Genomic DNA, 19,472 nt, shown 5'->3' on the forward strand with positions numbered 1-19,472 from the left:
GGTTCAAATAGTGCGCAGCTATCAGCTCCGGAGCACGTCCGGGTTCAAATAGTGCGCAGCTATCAGCTCCGCATCACGTCCGGGTTCAAATAGTGCGCAGCTATCAGCTCCGGAGCACGTCTGGGTTCAAATATTGCGCAGCTTTCAGCCCAGGAGCACGTCCGGGTTGAAATAGTGCGCAGCTATCAGCTCCGGAGCACGTCTGGGTTCAAATATTGCGCAGCTATCAGCGACGGAGCACGTCCGGGTTGAAATAGTGCGCAGCTATCAGCTCAGGAGCACGTCCGGGCTGAAATAGTGCGCAGCTATCAGCTCCGGAGCACGCCCGGATGCAAATAGTGCGCAGCTATCAGCTCAGGAGCAAGTCCTGATGCAAATAGTGCGCAGCTATCAGCTCAGGAGCACGTCTGGGTTGAAATAGTGCGCAGCTATCAGCTCAGGAGCACGTCCGGGTTGAAATAGTTGCAATGCACATCGCGTTATTGAAAGGACTATCGTGTGCATAACATATTCTATGCTTCAATCACCTGAAATTTTTTTAACAAATCACTCAATTAAGGTTGGGGCAAGTGAGTCTATTCGGAGGGTATAATTGAGTGCGTAACGAGTCTACTGGAGTCATCGTGCCTCGCTACGTTTTCGTCACGAGAGGATAATTTAAAGAGTTATTGCGAGACAAATTGTCCGCAGATATTGCCATATCTAAACCACAGATTCCTCGAGAAGGCTCGCTGTAAGGTCTGGGGACCAAACAAGACACTGCGCTCGCGCAATGCCGCTACAGACAGATTTTTCATCGCAAATAACGCCGAAACCGTTAATTTTATGATCAAAATTGAAACCAAGTGACAAACCATTCAAAAGTGTTAGACTTGATCGTCGTATTGTAGGATTTACTGACAAGCATGTTCATTGACCTTCAACGATCACTTTATAAAACTGGATTGTATCGCCTTAAGCAGTGCTTCTCAACCTTTTTCATTTCGCGACCCACTTTTCATCCAAATTTCATTGCGCGACCCAATAGACGCCCTTTCGCGATTAAACCACTGCTAGTGGGTGCCAGTTTTTATGTTGTCAGTGTGTTACAGTTATCTGGTCGCGCCTATAGTGTGAATATTTTCTGGAATTCATGTATGGCATTCGGCAATGATATTTCCAATGACATATACTACTATGAATTTTTGGCGACAGCGATATTTGGAGACAGTCATTTAGGCGCGTACCGCATATAGTCCATGGACAATTCGACATATATATACCGAAGGTTTCGATCCTTTTCGGCAGAGGTTTTCTCACTGTCGACCTTTTTGGCTGCATAATTCGGGGAGTCGCATGTTGGCCAAAGCTTCTTATGTCTTGGTGTGTCGTGGCGCGGTAATGGCCGACACCGAAAGGCCTATTTCTATAAATTATGCGTATTATTCTATTAGGGAGATGTGTAAACCTCTATGGAAACCAAGACACCATCGATGCCAATTCGTGCCATGCGCGAAGAAAATTTGAAAGAAGTTCAATAACTCTCCAAACAAATACTTCATAATGTATGTTGAAATGTTGATTCATGAGATAATTGTGGCCCATCTTCAAGCTCGATGCACCAATTGCGGGATTAGGGTGGGGCAGTTAAAAGTCCTGCATGTAACAGAGATGATTACGGGCGTGAAACGTTAATGTAGGCTCCTTGCCATCCGATCTGCTTTAGCGGTGTTTTAAAAAAGCCTGGAAGTGAACCGTGCTCCAAGTCGTCAGATGTGGAATCATAATAAAGAATATCGGCCCGGTGTAAATGACCGTTGTAGTAGAAACACACCATGACTACCACAAACAGAAACAGACGAGCAAGCCCGTATCCAATCAGCCATTCGTCTTTACGTCGAACACAAAGGGGTTATGAGTAACTTGCGTTGCGGCAATTGTTTGCTGATTGTAACGACAAATTGGGCTGGATTGCTGCATCTCTCGATCAACGTTCGCAAAGCCTTTTGGGGAAAGAATGAATTTCAATCTCAAGCATAGGCTACACAATAACGTACTGTCGGATTTCACGCTGCAATCAATATGACTGTGACGAAAATCTGGTTCACGAATTATTGTGAGCTCGGCAACGTGGCTTGTGGTGCTTATGGGCGCAAAACAATTTAATTTGGAGGAGAAGAATATGTGCATTAACTATTTTAATCTTGAGAATATAAAGTGTCTAGAATAGTTGGAAAATTGAATACGAAAGTATAACAGTTAGAACGTCTTTGCCGCCCACCTTAAATATCTTCGCGGCACACTGGTGGGTCGCGACCCACCGGTTGAGAAGCACTGGCTTTGAGAGGGGATTTTCAAAGTATTGAAATGGACCTGTATGAATGGAATGATAAACCTGAAAAAGACAGGAGATTGATATTCGATATATTCCTATCAGAGCCCATCATGCATCATAACAAAAGCCAGATATCATCCGATGGAAAATTGCTGGTAACAGTCCCTGAGAACAAATTTATATGGAACATTAATAGCCTACACCACCCAGCTACACTTCCGTGAGAATATAAACGGACAGACTATAGTTGTTCGATTTAAATCATACAAAAGGGTCGGTAAAGGTGAGCACTGCGCAACTTAAGCATTGAACCGTCTAAGAAACAGAGACACATTGTTATTAGATTAATCTACTACTACTACTACATCATCATCGCCATTAGTTTATTAGCAATTTTATCAGTTCGATACACCACAAAAATGAGATGCGATGAAAAGAAAAGACAGGAAAGTGTCGAAGCTACTTGGAGTAGTCTATGGAATTAGACACTCACCTTGGCCTAGGTCAGTGGTTCCCAACCGGCGAGGGGGGGGATTCCCCTATTGGGGGAAATTTTGAAATTTTTAGGAGGTAATGTGGCTTTGGCGTTGTATCGGAAGATACACATGGTTCACAATGTGTGGCGAAATAGCGCAGCGGTAAACTACACAGCTGCAACACCAATGGGTTCTGGGTTCGAGTCCGACCGAGGTCGACTCCAGGATTCCTACCTGAGTGTTGGGGTTTATCTAGGCTCCTCCTTGCCATCTCATCCGTTTGAGAGGTGTCTTATAAAAGCCTAGAGAAGTTGGCCTTTCTATAAGTCGGCCGCTACGGAATATAAAAAGTGCAGGAAATTGGCCTGGTGTAAATGACCATAGTAGTCAACACACACCATGAACACCTCAAAACAAACCAACTGGGTGCACAAGGTTTTTAGATTTTTATGGTAGAACTGTTACGTAGAAACTAATTCTTTACAATTGTATGTTTCTTTGGCGGATTTTCAGCTGCGTGTATGTTTAAATGCCTTCCGTAGATATATACACCCCCTGATAAAGTGAGGCTCGCGACACGATTTCGTTGGACCCGCGACAGCCTCCCGACTAAATTGCTACTAAGCAGGAAAAAGTCAAGCCGAATTCAGCACAAGGCCACTGGTGAAATCTGTTTACCTTTTTTAAGTCAACATATGAGCTAATGTGAAAAACATATCAATTTCATCGATTCGACTCAAGGCCATAGCAAGCGGGCTTATAGTGATTTATGTTTCGTCAGCGGCTACCTGACCGGTTAAAAACAAGTCAAGTTTAGCTGTATACTTTACCACAGTGTAGTGCGGTCCGCATTCGACATAGTTCGGACATATCTGAATATGATTGTCCAGCAATTGCTCAATCAACAATGGCTGTGCGTTAAAAAGCACATCTTTAGTCACAGGCAAATTTTTCATAGGGGGGAATTTCAGCTCAATTATCGGCCAAAGGGGGCCACGAGACGAAAAAGGTTGGGAACCACTGGCCTAGGCGATGTAAAGAGGAGGCATGAACACTGTACAAAAAGTAAAGAAGATAGTAGGCCTATAGAAAAAAGAAAGAGTGATTTAATCGACAGCGATTACTTGATGACTTGAAATTGACTCGTAAATTTTGCTTCGAGTCACGAGTCAAGTCATGACCCGAGTCATCCCAACACTGGTCCAGACGTGCTCATGAGATGATAGCTGCGCACTATTTGAAACCCGAGTGCTCGTGATTAGTTATATGATATTAACATTGATAAAGACATTTATTCAATTCAACGTAGGCCTAATAATGTAAATAATATGATTAGTTATAAATAATTTGCGTTTGTGGCCATGCAATCTTCAGGTCTTCCCGTCAAGAATCGCGTAGTATGTAGCGAGATAGTCGAAGTATACTTGAGTAGCCGAGTGCAGGTCAAGTCAATACCAAGATTGATTCAAGTCGAGTCGAGTCACCAAAAATCCTTACTGGAGTCATTACAGTATCCTAGTTCCGGTCCCCGAGCGGCATCGTCGGCAATGTCGGCATTGGCGACATTGGTGACATAGCCGACATTGGTGACATTGGTGACATTGGTGACATTGGCGACATTGGTGACATTGGCGACATTGACAAAATAGATAGACGTCGACATTGGCGACATTGGTGACATATGTACAAATCAAAGACACCCAAGGAAGGACATCTTTATTGTCACACCCCGTTAGAGTGGTAAACCCTTTAAAAAAGTATGGAACACCTTCGGTTGCGAGATACACCCATTGATCAGACTTGGACAACTAGAAAATTTTCAGCATTTCCTAATTGGATTAGAATTAGATTATTGGCATTTCGATCCAATTTATTGAAATTAGACAACTAGAATTACAACTAGAATTATCTAGTTGTCCACGCATATACTTGGACAACTAGAAAATTATCGGCTTTTCCTAATTAGATTAGAATTAGATTACTGGCATTTCGCTCTAATTTAGTAATTTATAGTAATCTAGACTGCCATTGATAAGCACTGATGGCAGCTAGTCTAGACTATCTCCATCTCCTACTTCAACCACCTTCGTTTTATGGCGTAACATAGACTAATTATCGTTAATGCGAGTGTTACATTGGTTTCATAATACGGGCATACGATACAATACGATGTAGGCTACTATTATATCGTAGCAATGCCGCATTTTTTCATGCAGTGCTGCACTGCAGATTCAAACTCATTATGAAACGGCGGGACGTATTCTTGTGATAACTAATTATTATGTCGCGGGCCGGACGATTTCGCTTGGCGGGCCGGATCCGGCCCGCGGTCCGTAGGTTGCCGACCCTTGTTCCGGGAGATTGAAATGTCGTGTGGCGAATGGCGACAAACTTTATTCAGATCAATTATTAATGTAATTATGGTTACTAAGTTATCTTGAATCAAGTGAATCGTTGGTTGTGAAAGAAAATTTTCGAAATCCTCCATTGCATAGTATTTTTTCTGAACTTCCAGTTGGAATCGGATTAGGATTGGACATGGACTTGAATGTGAAAAAGTTATGGATTAGGATTTGGATGATTTGGATTTGAAGGTTCGGATTTGGATTGGATTAGGACATAGAAATTTCAAATCCGCTCATCTCTGGATAGCTGCGATAGCTGTGATAGCTGAGTATATCCAGAAGTGATAGCTCCAATAGCTGCGATAGCTGAGTATATCCACGGGGCCCCCTCGCAGAGCCTCCATCCGAATTTGCTACTTAGCAGAACATCTGGCCAATATGTTCGTCGGCACGGTTGAGTAGGCCTGAATGAAAACACGTGTCCTTGCCACTTACTGAAGTAAACCAGCTGAGCGGTTGCTAAGTACTAAGTAGTATAAATTCGTTTGATTGCTTAGTAAGATTATTATTTTACAGTACCTTCTTTGGTTAGAGATTTTGCTGGACGTACATTACTGTTAATATCAGCATGATGTCAAGAAAAGCTCCGTTTTTATCTACCACTTTGATGAAAGCAGTTGTGGTATCGAAATTCGGTGGAACCGAGGTCTTGGAAGTGAAGCGAAATGTTCCAATTCCTCAAGTTCAAAACGATGAGGTTCTAGTGAGAGTAGCCGCTGCCGGCGTTAATCCCGTCGATACCTACATACGTTCCGGAAATTACGGTAATCTGCCTATACTTCCATATATACCCGGAAACGACATGTGCGGTACTGTTGTCCAGTGTGGTAATTCCGTGGAAAATTTCCGAGAGGGCGATCGTGTCTGTTCGTTCAGAACAGTAGGGGGGGCCTATGCTGAATACACCACTGTAAAAGAACAACACCTGCTAAAACTCGTTGAGACATATGATTTTGTCAAGGGGGCGGCCGTTGGAACGCCATTTCTTACCGCGTACAGAGCCCTTTTTCATGACACAAGTATTAAGCCAGGTCAAAAAATTCTTGTGCATGGTGCAAGTGGAGGAGTAGGCGTTCCTGCTGTGCAGATGGCTGCCGCTCATGGCTTGGAAGTATATGGTACTGCTGGGACTGAAGAAGGTATGGAGATGGTTAAAAAGCTGGGCGCAAAGTATGTTTTTAACCACCGAAAGGAAGGGTATGCAAGTGAAATCAAGCTGGCCGCTAATAATGAAGGAATCGACGTCATCGTAGAAATGCTTTCTAACGTGAATCTGGCAAGAGATTTAGACCTGGTTGCGAAAAATGGTACTGTGCTTGTTGTAGGCTGCAGAGATATGATTGAAATCAACCCTAGGTTATTAATGACCAAAGAATCCAGAATTCAAGGTGTTATGGTGAATGCAGCAACTGATAAGGAACTGCACGAATCGGTGTCATTCATTGAAGCCGGACTGCGCAATGGTGTTCTTGATCCTGTGCTTGGCCCAAAATATTCATTGAGTGATGTACAACAGGCGCACGAAGATATCATCCACAGCTATGGCTCTAAAGGGAAAATGGTGCTCATCCTTTGAGGTTCTGCAGTGTGCTTCAGTTTTAACATCTTAAATCAATGTCATTTTAAAGATGCTTTCAAACATGAATCCAATGGGCGTTTAAGAACTGCAGGATACCATGATTAATTGGAGTCGGACTGCCGAATTGCACCACCGTTATATGTTGGTTCTATTTATTCATCTCTAAATGAGATCCACAGGCAAATGGAGACATTATCCACTGTTATTGTGTTGTAGAGATGATTATTCTCTTGATGTTGTTTTCAATTTCAATAAGCAGGTTTTCATTTAGAAGGGAATGTCATTGTGTCCTAAATGCTTTTTAGTGTGAACCCGGTTAGACATTCGGTCATGGTGATGTGATTGAAATCAACCTCGGATTGTTGCTGACCAAACTATCTGTCGATTGAGGGTTTATGATCCACCTTAATAAATATGCTCCCTTTTACATATCACAATGTAGCCTACTCTTCCAATTTGAAGGCCTCCTATTTTTGCGCTGCCTGGCGATACATTGACATTTTGTGCAATATCCCAACATTTTAGTGTTCTAAATTTGTGTGGAATGTTTGCATAGCCATCATTTGGTACATCATGCTTGCAATTTTTTACTAATCATTTCGTTTTTAGATCAATGTCTATTAGGTAGAGTAGAAACTGATGTCTGCCAGTCCCTAATTCTAGTATTCACCTCAAGATGAGCAGACACGAAAGTTCCCGAAGAAATGTGAATAACGCAAATACCCATGCAAATGAGATGCGTCAAAACGATGTGGAATCAACGGCTAATGGCGTCGATTCCGACAGAGCCAAGAAGGACCGCGGAGTAGGGTGGTGGCATGAAGACAGATCTAGTGTGCTGCTGCTGTTATTTCTTTACGTCTTACAAGGATTACCTCTTGGACTTGCAGGAAGCATCCCGATGATTTTAGCGGTAAGTAAAAGTGTGGTATATTATATACATAGCTGTGATCATACACGAGTCTGGTTACAGACATGGGGTGATTACGTCATGAATGTAATCGATTGCGATTACGATTACTTCGGAATCACGCGATTACGATTACGATTACAGCAAAATCAGGAAGTAGTCGATTACGATTACATTGGAAAAGTAATCACGATTACTCACAATTACATTTATTTTGCATCTCAGTAGTTATATTGGAAGACAATACATGGATTCCGCTGAAAATGCCTAATGAGATAACATATTTCTTTAAAACAGATGCGACATTTGCTTGTTACGTCATAATGTACATATTGCCCATTTTATAAAGGACGATTTATCGCACCCAATGATTTGCATTATTGCCAGGTCCATAACTGCTGCACCCCAAATTCCCCAATAGGGTGGGGAGAGTGCTCGGAGGGGACTCAAGTATTTCGTGAACCAACATAAATTATAGAGTATTCTCGACAGATTTCATTAACTTGAAAATTCTCTTTGAGCTTTGCCATTTAAATGTCACTAGATAGCTTGATTTCGAAATGCAAACGTCTCCCCTCAAGAATTAAAGGATGCATATCTCATAGTAATAGGCATTTTTGTGCCAGTCAATACCGCGCCCCGACACACCAAAAGACATATGCAGTTTCGGCCAACATGCGACGGCACGAAGTGTGCTATCAAAGAAAGACGTTGGCCGAAATTTGGGGTATGTGTCCATTGCCAATAGCCGCGCTGGGTGGGTGTGACTAACAGTCCGGTCCTTCCAATCTGAGCCCACGATGCAAATGCCACGCAGGCACCCACAGAGCATTAGACATGACAATTTGTGTGTGCGTCTCACGAAAGTTTTTCTTTTAGTCTGCTAAGTTTGGGGCACTACAATATCTTTTGACTATATAACAGACCGCAGGTCACGAATTAACAACATGCACTACAGTAATTATTGCAATATACCAGATGTTATAATTATGGATTACGCGCCCCCTGCTCTTCAGCTATGTCTGACCATCTGTGTCTGAGATAGGATTAATAATGCAATATAATGCAATTAACAATGTTATTGACGAAATTAAATCTTCAAGTTAAAAATTGACTACCCTTTGGGAGCCCAAGACCAACGTTTGGAGTGGAGGACGATTTTGCTGTTTTGATCCTGATTCTAGCTACAACCCACGCTAACATGGTATATAAGCCGATGGCTATGGCGGCAGGTCCAAATCTTCAGTAAAAAATTGTGAAATAGCAATTGACACCCGTTTTGAGTAGAATAATATGAGAATAAGAGAAGGTGAAAATAAAATTCTGCCTTCAACTTAATACAGATAATGTAATGCAAGCTGCCATTACGAGAAACGGCAAAAAACGGGGCGGTTATGATATATATCAGCAGCTGTTGATTTTTAAAGCTTCTTGTGGAAACCGTAATATTTTATTTGACGAGTACAAAATTTCAAACCTATGTCTGGTGTACGTTCGTACCAGCACATAGGCCTACCGCTCGCCAAGCAGCAACGGTCAAATTGCGTTTACCTAAGCATAACCAAACATCAATACAAAAGTTGCTGTTCTAAACTAGGCAGAGAGGTGATTAATTATCCTGCAGCGAGGTAGTGGTGTCTGAAATGTATTGATGACCCGATATACTGAACGGTGGGTGTTTTACAATCACACTAATGTACATCGAATATCTATTTATTATAAGTGTGGTATGTGGATACTTCTTACGCAAAGACGAGCAAAGCTAATAGGCTACTTCTGACGTAATAATGAGCAATGGCATTTGAAAATCAGACGTTTGTGACTCAATACTTGGTATAATATCTCTTGCTTGTTAACGAATGTTCAGTTTATGTCACAGTCGTCGTACAAATAAAAAGTAATCGTTCTTTCACAAAGAAATCGATTAAATATGCGAAGTAGTCGATTACGATTACGATTACTTCGGAATTTTTTCGAATGTAATCGATTGCGATTACGATTACTTGAAAATGCTGTAATTGTCGTAATCGATTACGATTACTAATCGCGATTACCACATGTCTGGATGGTTATGCTGCAAAAAGTGATACCTATTAATATTTAGTTTTGCATAATCATGTCTCAGGCTGACTTGCCGAGAACCTGCCTTAAATTTGAATGCCAATGGTTGATAGTGTGATATAGAGGGGTAATTTCCAATCTGTAGCACACTCGGAATACAGGAACTGTGCACTTGAATAGAACTTCCATGCTCCACACGCTGAACACAGTAATCTATGAAGTGTAACGGCCATAACGCATCTTATTAATTTAATAGACCTAGTGCAAATCTCACCGTGACAGTTGAAACATTGTAATCCACAGCATAAGCACTCTAATATTGATTGGGATGTTTGTTAACAGGGAAAGAATGTCGACTACGAGAAGCAAGCTTTGTTCAGCTTCGTGTTCTGGCCGTTCAGCATAAAGCTGTTATGGGCGCCAATCGTGGACGGCGCGTTTTTCAAGCGGTTTGGCAGACGAAAAACCTGGCTCGTTCCAACCCAGTATGCGATCGCTTTGGTTATGTATATTCTGTCCTGGAACATGGATAAGATTTTGGATAACGAAGATCCCGATGTTTGGACTCTTACTGTGTCCTTCTTTGTGTTGAACTTCTGCGCCGCGACGCAAGACATTGCCGTAGACGGGTGGGCGTTGACTATGTTATCGAAGAAAAATGTTGGTCTTGCATCTACATGCAATTCAGTCGGGCAGGTGAATTATGTTGATGAGTTGTTTTCAGTAATTTGCTAAATCACTATTCTTTTTGGTTTTTTTTTCAAATTTGTGTCGTGCCGTTTCAGGATTTATCTTTTAAACTTTATTTGGAAATTTGAGTTGTGTCGCCACATGTTTCAGTCTCGACATCATTTTAAGCTAGATTTAGAGTCATTTGGCCTTCAATTAGGAGCAAGCGTGATGTGAAATGTTTTAAGTACTTCACAACATAACTTAGCTTATACAATAAACCGGCAAATCCAGAATTTGGAGTGATATGCCTATTCTATTATCGTTTCTTAACCATAACAGTACCGGTGTTCCACGTGATTCAGTATTCTTATTTGTTTAATGACTAGTTTGTTTGATCAGTTGAGGCGCATCAAATAGCAAGATATAGTCTCAAGGTATAAATATACCCAGTTGGGCAAATTTTTCTGGCCAATTGGAATATACTGCCTCACTGGTTATCACAACATGAAAGAAAGCAACAATATGTGATATGAACCGTGTGATTGAATGAATCCTTGACAGTTTCTGCTGCACTCAGGTGTTATAAAAAGTCTTGCATTCCAATGTCTTGACTTGACTTCTGATTTAATATCGGCATGCTGCTTTACTTGAACTCACCAGCTCTAGCTACACCGTTTTTATTAGGCTTATTGCTTCTTCAAAACATTGTCACACTACGTCAACAGTTATCCAGTGAAATTTAACAATTCCCCTATTAGGCCTAATAAGAGAAATTGTGCCGGAGTAGCCTAATTAGTAGGCTCCAACTACAATCAAAACTATTTTTTAGTGAAATCTACACTATGTCACTACAGACCATAGACAAATAGGTTCATGGTTTGTGATCCAAGTCCGAATTCAGATTTTACTCTGTATCATATCCAAGTCCATATACATCATCCGGAAATGACAAATTATTTCCAAAAGTCGCATGAAAATTGTAAATTATTGGATACCCGCTGTCCAAATCCTGCTTCAAAAAATCTGAAATCCTAATGTCAAAGTTCCAAACCCATGCTCTTTCTCATCTCTGCTACAGACTGCCGGTTATTTTCTCGGATATGTTGTATACATGGCGTTGGACTCTAAAGATTTTTGCAACCGGTTTTTGAGAAGTGTACCTCAAGAAACTGGTTTGGTATCTTTATCAGGTGTGTTAGACGGGTTGTTCGGTAACTTTAATATCGATTAAATCATTCAAATTGCGCTTTCAGGGTTTATGTTCTTCTGGGCGATTGTATTTGTTGTCACAACTACGCTGGTGATGATTTTCAAACAAGAGTCTGATGACGACGGCACAGAGGATCACAGCGGTGTATACGACACTTACAAATTATTGTTGAAAATCTTGTGGTTGCCGTCGGTCTTTCAGTATGTGATTATACTGTTAACTTGCAAGGTAAGATTTGTCCATATATATAGAGAAGGGTTATGTCTGATTCTCGTAATTTGCATTCTTCGCAATTAGAAAAAAATGCCTATGAGGAAATCTTTCTTTTATTCAATGTACTGGTACTCCTTCTCTTTTGTCAATGACATGAAGCGTTATTTCTTGAATCATGTCATGGAAAGGGGATCGAATGCTATTGGATAGAATTGACCGTCCATTCTTTTTCCCTTGCCGATTTTGAACGTGCCGTCGAGAAGTAGTTCGTCAGTGTTGGACTTCACTCCATCGGCAAAGTAATTCAAAACTGCCGCACGTCTCGGATTGTCGGATCTGAAACGATTTGTCATCGATTACTTGAAACCATTTTATGTATTTCGTGCTAGTCATTTTCTTATATATCGTTACTCTTACTTTTACGGTAATTGAAATTGTGAACAATTAAATGCCAGATATTGCAGGCAGACATTTCGGACATTCACTTAGTATTATTGTTGCACGGAATGAAGTAGTCTTAGATTACAGTTCTAACTCCCTAATCTGCTGTTCATAACCTTTCATAACTCGCACCCAAATTCCTATCTCCTGGCCTAGACTGACACTGACTCTCCTTACTGCCACACTCCCTCATTGTATCCTTAACCAGTTGTTTTCAACAGCCAATCTGGGAACCGGTGCCCGTCTGTAGCAGGTTTAATGACGGATACATTAGAATATTTTATGTCTGAATTCCAAAATGAGAAGTTGGACACGCGTCCTACCGCGACCACTAATTAGATGAACAAGATATCATGTTCTAAATTTATTTAAAAGAGTCGAACATATTTTTTTATGGTGTCGCAATAAAGAGGTCATGGTCTACTTTAGGTGTATGTCTCAACGGTGTAAAGTGTTATACAAAACCGTTTAAAACTAGCCTACAATTCGTCTTGGACATGTTACATGTGAAAGCTATGGAGACTTCTAATTAAACTTCGTGTAATTAAGTGACATTTGGCAGTAGGCTATAATATAGGCCATGGCAAATAGCAAACATTTCTTTCAAAGAATACCGAATCACAATCATAGTTTAGGAGTCGTTAACAGGACTTCCCGAGCTTGCAGAAACTTCAATATAACCACATATAAATATCTATTATCACAAATGCATTATTATATGAAATTTCCAGCATTAAAATAGAGTTTCATACATGTTACATAACTAATGTTAGGTGGATTTTGATTTGTGACGGTTCGCCGGTCCGCAACATTTGTTATGAAGTTTTACCGATCCGTGAGGTCGAAAAGGTTGAGAACCACTGTCCTAAACCTGAACCCCCATATCTCTTAAACTACAGGCACCTCGCTGATTGTGACCTAACCCTTTCTGAAGGGACAAATGTCGAAATCCACAATTGCAAAGTCCGAAACGGCTTGTCCGAGATGACTGTTGTCCGAAATTCGAATTGCCTGTATCGTTCCAGAGTATTCCAGTGCACTGCCAAAACTGAAGATAGGACATAAAGTCGCAAACCTATTTTGATAAGATCCGTGTACTGTCAGCGGGTGGTGGATTGCCACTTCTCCCTTCTTTAGTAGACATGGCTTGGGCTTGAAATTGGCTTTTTCTTCGTCAGTCAAGATGGTCTGAATTGAATGGATTATCTGTAGTCATTAAAAGTAGGTGCATGAAATTGAGTACGGTATTGCAATATAAAATATGGAATTCACTGTTGGTATTGCAAAAATGATTTTGAGTTTCACATCCATTCACTACATCACACTGCAAACAAATCTGCACAGGAACTTCGAAGGTTTTCGTGAATATCTTTGAAATATCATCAATATCTTTTTGAATTCCGTGTTTTCATAGTCATTTTGGCTTATAATGTTGTACATCGAAATTGTTGTTTCCGTATAGCATCTGCTAAGTAGATCCAGGGTATTGAGGATCAATAGCAATTCAATAAAAGCTGGTACAATGGTAGAAAAGTTATCACACCTTGATCGACTCCATGTCGCCGAAATTGAAATCTGTCACTGGAAGAGGTTCACCGTCTCGGTTCCAATTATGAGAACCCGGTATGTAGTGAATGCAGCCGTTTTCCAGTGTCTGGTCTTCCAGTGCTATGTGGACCTGAGCATTGGTGTAGGGATGTAGCAATAACCAAAGATTATGGGGCCAAGCTAATTGAGTGATGTCGCTATTATGGCATTTCTAGTACAACAGAGAATATGTCTGACATCTAGAATTTTGAAGGCAGCATTGAGAAAACGTGAACCTGAACTTATCTCTGCGCCATAGCAGAAGCAAGAATTTATGTAATCATTTGTGTGATTTTACAATACCGTCAAGTGACGCATTGGCACCGTTCTTGTCCAATAACTGTAGTCTTGATGCCAGGCGACAACGCCTCCGTGTTTTGCCGGTTTCGCAAACAGTTGATCGTGCCAGAAACGAACCTTGCACAGTTCCTCTCCAACTCCAGCTAAAAGCTGCGATGCGGCCACCTGTGTTGATTTATAGTCGTAACTCGTAAGATTAAAGATTTAGATAAAGATGTCTTGAATGCTAGGAGCTGATGGGCGATGACACTTTTCCCATGTCTCAGTAGAGTACCTTATCTTTTAATTCAACTGTCTGTGGTACTTTTTGGGTATAATCGTTTCAAGCCTGAGATATAACTGTAGATCACGCTGCATTCTGGAATGATTACCGTAACTTTCGGGTGAAAGATGAGATCGTGGAATAAACGAGACACCCGCCAATGTCCCAGAGCGTGCATCAACACGTTATCCGGATCGTTCGATTGGTTGCGATGATATTCATAAAAAAGCGACATTTCCGGACTGTCACTGCGTAACGCCTATAAAAATGAAACTGTTATTGAACTCGATGACAACCTACTTTCTAGGTATTATTTGTTACCAGTATTTTCTCGTATTCTGACAAGATAGCGTCACATTGTTTAGCGGTCAGTACCTCTTTGTTTGCAATGTATCCTGATCTATGATAAATATTGCATAGAATAAATAGTTCATATAAAATGTCATGGATTTAGTGTATCATCTGAGAGCAGATGGTTGAACCCTTGTTTATCATTAGACAATCCTGGTAATTCCTTGTCGCTTCAAGTAATAATTACTGCAGAACCGGCTGTTTCCCACTTTGTAAACCACATATCCCTTGTTGCCGTTCACAGCTACACCTTAACGAATGTCACACTTCAACATATGGCATTTTAATTTGCAGTGACTGGTCTGAATGGTCAGTTTACTTACGATAGACAAGGCCGCAATGTTGTGTTTCTCTTCATATGTGCAGTGCACGAACCAATTCTCTCATATCACAGGTAGCTCACGGCAGTCAAATTACCTGTTAAACTCGTTTAATTCTCTGTCAGTGAGCTTGAAGGAATTCCATTCTTCCTTTGAGTTTGGCCCCGACCCCAACGACCCAGTGTCGCTGTGAACTGTACTCCAGTCCGGTATTCCACAATCCTTGTACTCATAAGGCTGTTTGTTCCCAAGCAATTGCTTTTATCAAAAGAGATTTCAGCAGGATTATACTGAATACTGGTCTAGTTTGTCTATTATTGGACTAACTTGTGCACTGTGCTGCTCCATAGCTTTGACTGTTTATTCGGCTTGGCGCTGTTACTTCTTAACTGCTGCAAGTGCTTCAATATTTGTATTGCGTTGTTTTACCAGCAAACTGGAGTCCTGCAATAGGCTCTTTGCATTGGCTGCTTTCTTTTCTTGTTTACGCCACAAAGAACTGTCGTTCAAACCAAACATAATATCTAGTTTGGCATTGCTGTAGGCTGTACTCACATAAACAGTACGTATACCAGAAAATATGAGTCAAGTGTGACGATCGTTTGAATTGTGAGTTTACCGGTACGGATGATAAGTTAGACATTCTGAAATTCTTAAATACAAATTCACTCTCAAAGAGATGCATGTTCTTATAGGAATGGTGAATTTGAATTCTTTAAATGCTTTATTTAACTCTATTCGCCATACACACTAGAATGTTATGTCTTGTAATTACAAATCTTTTTTGATCTCGGATCGGGTGCGAGTCTTATTAAGTGATTGCCGGATGGCGGTAATTTGATACTAACTCTTTGGAAGAGGCCGAAGAGAATATATTGATTACTTTTCGTTCAATGTAGATTACCGTATTGTTCTATTACCAAAAAACTTGAAATCTTCAACTAATTTCTGTGTTAACTTTGCAGGTAGGATTCGCGTACGAGAACGCAGTCGGTTTGAAGTTGATTGCTGCCGGCGTCCCGAAAGAGAGCCTCGCCCTTTTGGCCATTCCAATGACGCCGTTGCAAATTTTACTTCCTTTGTTGATCGCTAAATATACTTCCGGACCTCGGCCACTCGATACTTTCTTGAAAGTTATACCTTTAAGGTGCGTGATTATAAAATCACTTTTCTTGTGCGAGTGACGGACATTGTGGTCCCTTTCGGTCGAGTTTTCAAAATTGACCTGACTTTGATTTTCCAGATTAACATTCACAATCATATATTCTCTCCTTGTGTACTACACGCCGCATTTGAAACAAGCGGACGGTTCCTATTCCTACATGTACTTTACCGTCATACTGCTGGTTTATGCTGTTCACCAGGTGAGCTCGATTGATGTTAGAATAGACTTGCTAAGTAATATTGCCAGTTGCTGCGAAAAAAAAACTTATGATACCAAATCTTTTTCATCACATTATAAAGTTTGTTGCTGTAGTTCCTCAAATCTGTCTTATGTCAAATACACCGGTCCTGTTATGTCAATGTGTCTGCCTATTAGCTGTCTCCGTATGCCAATACTTGAGACTTGCTCTTGGAATGAACTGGTTGCATATAAAACTTTATTCCTACTTCAGGTGTCTCTGTACAGCATGTTTGTAGCCACCATGGCGTTCAATGCTAAAATTAGCGATCCGAAAATTGGAGGTACTTACATGACACTTCTGAATACGGTGTCGAATTTGGGAGGTAAGAACCAGTTTGGTGTCCATTTCAAAACTACTCCAACATTATAAATTTATTAGGGTCTACTTTGCGCTACATGAATTTTCACTACCGTCACCTCCTAATGTCTTGTGGTTTTAAATGAATAATCGTAATAGCTTTTGATGCTAGTTAAGCATGAGTTCATTCAGTCATATTCTGAATTAATTTAAAAGTACTTACGTCATGTCTCCTGTGTACATGTCCGATACTATAGTGATGCAGGCATTTTGTGTAGGCTAATGAATGTTGAATGTTGATCAAATTCTAGGAAATTGGCCTGCTACTACAGCACTGTGGTTTGTTGATCGACTGACTTGGACATACTGTGAAGGCGGATCGTCTGATTTAGAATTTTGCACCAAAGATTCAAAAGAGGTAGCTTTTGTAAATTTCTATTTCCACGGCACCTGAATCGTTTTGAACAGTTTTTGGAACCGTTGTCAAGTAAGATTTTGTGGATGCTGTCGAATTCAGTTTGCCACCTAAACAAATCGTCAATGGCCCCATGTGCTTATAGAGGCAGACTCTTACTACTGCACTCCAATACTCGGATCAGATTTGAGTACTTGAAACGTCCCCAGCCCCAGTAACCATATATTTTTGTTGTATCTCATCTCAACGTTCTGTTATATTTCATCTGATCAAATGAGAATTATTGGAAACACGTTAAATTTTTCCTACACTGGCAAAAAAACAATTTTGATATAACTCAGGTCTGTTGATGTCTGCATTAGCCTATATGAGCTATGTCTGTAATTGCTGAATAACTAAAAAAAGAAGTAAAAAATGAAGTTGTGTTGTTTGAGACGCTTTCGTTTTCACAGACTTGCACTTCGAAAGGGGGTTCTTGCATCACGCACGTGGATGGCTTCTACGTTGAAGCTGTCATTTGCTTGGCACTTGGTGTGATGTGGCTGTTGTGGAAGAGAAGGGCGATGCGGCGTTTGCAAAGTTACCCCGACGAAAGTTGGAGATGTCCCACATAGATAGCGGTGCAGTGTTATGTGAACATTGGCAATGCATTTGCCGTGCAACTGCCTTTGTGATCAACTGCCTTTGTGATGCACTAAAATCTATCTCGGTGAATGATGATGTGTGAGGGGTCCACACTGTTCTTTACGGTTAGACTGCTATTTGTTTACATGCTACTAGGCAAGGTTGTTTGAATTTGTTGCTGTCTTGAAAATGCCATTGAATCAAATCTTATGCGGATATGTGTGGTGTTGAAAAGGTATTTTAGCGCCTGGACGATATTCAAATAGGACGTTGGTGATGATAAATATTCAATTGTTTGAAATATAGAATAAAGTTGGAGTTTTGAATGATCAGGGTGCCTTGACCGGCAACTGCAGTTTCATGCCGGTTGTGTAAATTAATTTTCTTCCGTGCATTATTTGGTGTTGGTGCAAGTGTTGTCAAAGTGTGGGCCTAATGTGCGCAATACGAATATATCATTTCCGTTCCACGTTTTACAATGCAGTAAATGGCAAACCTGTGCACTTGTTGCAAATGAGTTGCTTCCGGTAACACTTAATTCCTTGACTTATTCATTATGTGGAAAAGAGAATGTTGCTTGTGCAATCGAATCGGATTACATACTGCTATTTCGATTAGAGACATGTACAAATCACTGTACTTCCCTACATGGTATGTCAATTTGCGAACCTGGAGTTGAATGGTGGGGATTAATCTCTTCCAATGCCAATTGGTTGTTAAAAGTTTGTATAGCTAGTAAGCTTCGCAATATTCTCATGCACCCATAATGTCACTGAATTCGGTAGGAAGCAATAAATGAGGCATGCATCTTGTGTTGCTTCTAGAACTTAATACCCTCTGATTTCTATCCTGGAGTAGAGCCTTTACTAGTCTGATATTAGTTCACAAGCAGAATGATATTAGCTCCTCCTTCATGAAAGAACAATAAATCTGAAAGAATTGTAACTCATGTCAAGAATTTAAATCGTTGGCATTTTTCTGCGGCCTAATTATACTTAAAGTAAAATATTTTTATCAAAGTTCATGAGTGTGACATTGTAAACCTGCCATGGCCTAATATGATGGGTGTGATCATATTAACTGCAGTCAGTGCTGCGTATAATTATATTAGATGCTGGACGCCGACTGTTTTATTACTTAATTTCTTGGAGTGCTGAGCCTGGATCACAGATTTGATTTCATATTTTACTGATGTAAAACCAGTGATTTTGTGCAGCACGTTTGTTGTTCATGGTGTCTGTTGTACTACTTGGATTTATCAATAACACCTGGTTGAAGCATAAAAAACAATATGGTGGAAGTGGACACATTACGTTTCATGCGAATTCTGTCCAACATACACCCCATCAAAACCATTCTTTGATAATCTAAATTTGGATTTCATGTCATATATTCAGTGTTGGCCCCTAAAATTCCATTCCTGTAGCTAGCCATTTGGCAACTATGATGACAGGCCATATGCATGCATTTATTGCAATGTCTGCATTCTTTCATTTCGTTGACTGAGGATATCAAATATTTTGTCTACAGAATTAGAATATTTGCTTCTAATGTATTTTTGTTATAGGCTCTGGATACGATTGAATATATATATATGAAGTGCATAATTGTTTTTCTTTCAGATTTTCA

The 19,472-nt window shown here is 40.5% G+C and overlaps 3 protein-coding genes across 3 annotated transcripts; 2 read left to right on the forward strand and 1 right to left on the reverse strand.

Moving 5' to 3' along the window:
• Nucleotides 1-5,629: 5,629 nt before the first annotated feature.
• LOC145453448 (zeta-crystallin-like) lies at nucleotides 5,630-7,384 on the forward strand. Its single transcript, XM_080331432.1, has one exon. The coding sequence runs from the start codon at nucleotides 5,764-5,766 to the stop codon at nucleotides 6,769-6,771; it is 1,008 nt and encodes a 335-aa protein (XP_080187558.1). The 5' UTR covers nucleotides 5,630-5,763; the 3' UTR covers nucleotides 6,772-7,384.
• Nucleotides 7,385-7,450: 66 nt separating this feature from the next.
• On the forward strand, nucleotides 7,451-19,466 carry LOC145453446 (acetyl-coenzyme A transporter 1-like). The gene is made up of 9 exons (XM_080331430.1): nucleotides 7,451-7,687; nucleotides 10,088-10,441; nucleotides 11,496-11,607; nucleotides 11,671-11,855; nucleotides 16,067-16,248; nucleotides 16,345-16,465; nucleotides 16,718-16,829; nucleotides 17,116-17,222; nucleotides 17,672-19,466. Exons 1-9 carry the CDS (start codon nucleotides 7,451-7,453, stop codon nucleotides 17,831-17,833), a joined length of 1,572 nt encoding a protein of 523 aa, XP_080187556.1. The 3' UTR covers nucleotides 17,834-19,466.
• Nucleotides 11,938-15,778, reverse strand: LOC145453449 (phytanoyl-CoA dioxygenase domain-containing protein 1 homolog). The gene is made up of 8 exons (XM_080331433.1): nucleotides 15,429-15,778; nucleotides 15,199-15,359; nucleotides 14,752-14,830; nucleotides 14,540-14,689; nucleotides 14,172-14,333; nucleotides 13,825-13,959; nucleotides 13,357-13,469; nucleotides 11,938-12,176 (listed from the first exon to the last, which is right to left on the reverse strand). The coding sequence occupies exons 1-8, from the start codon at nucleotides 15,447-15,449 to the stop codon at nucleotides 12,014-12,016; spliced, it is 984 nt and encodes a 327-aa protein (XP_080187559.1). The 5' UTR covers nucleotides 15,450-15,778; the 3' UTR covers nucleotides 11,938-12,013.
• Nucleotides 19,467-19,472: the final 6 nt, after the last annotated feature.

Source organism: Botryllus schlosseri, chromosome 13, assembly GCF_051294905.1.
Source record: "Botryllus schlosseri isolate E-star chromosome 13, Bs_hap1, whole genome shotgun sequence".
In the NCBI taxonomy this organism is placed as follows: domain Eukaryota; kingdom Metazoa; phylum Chordata; class Ascidiacea; order Stolidobranchia; family Styelidae; genus Botryllus; species Botryllus schlosseri.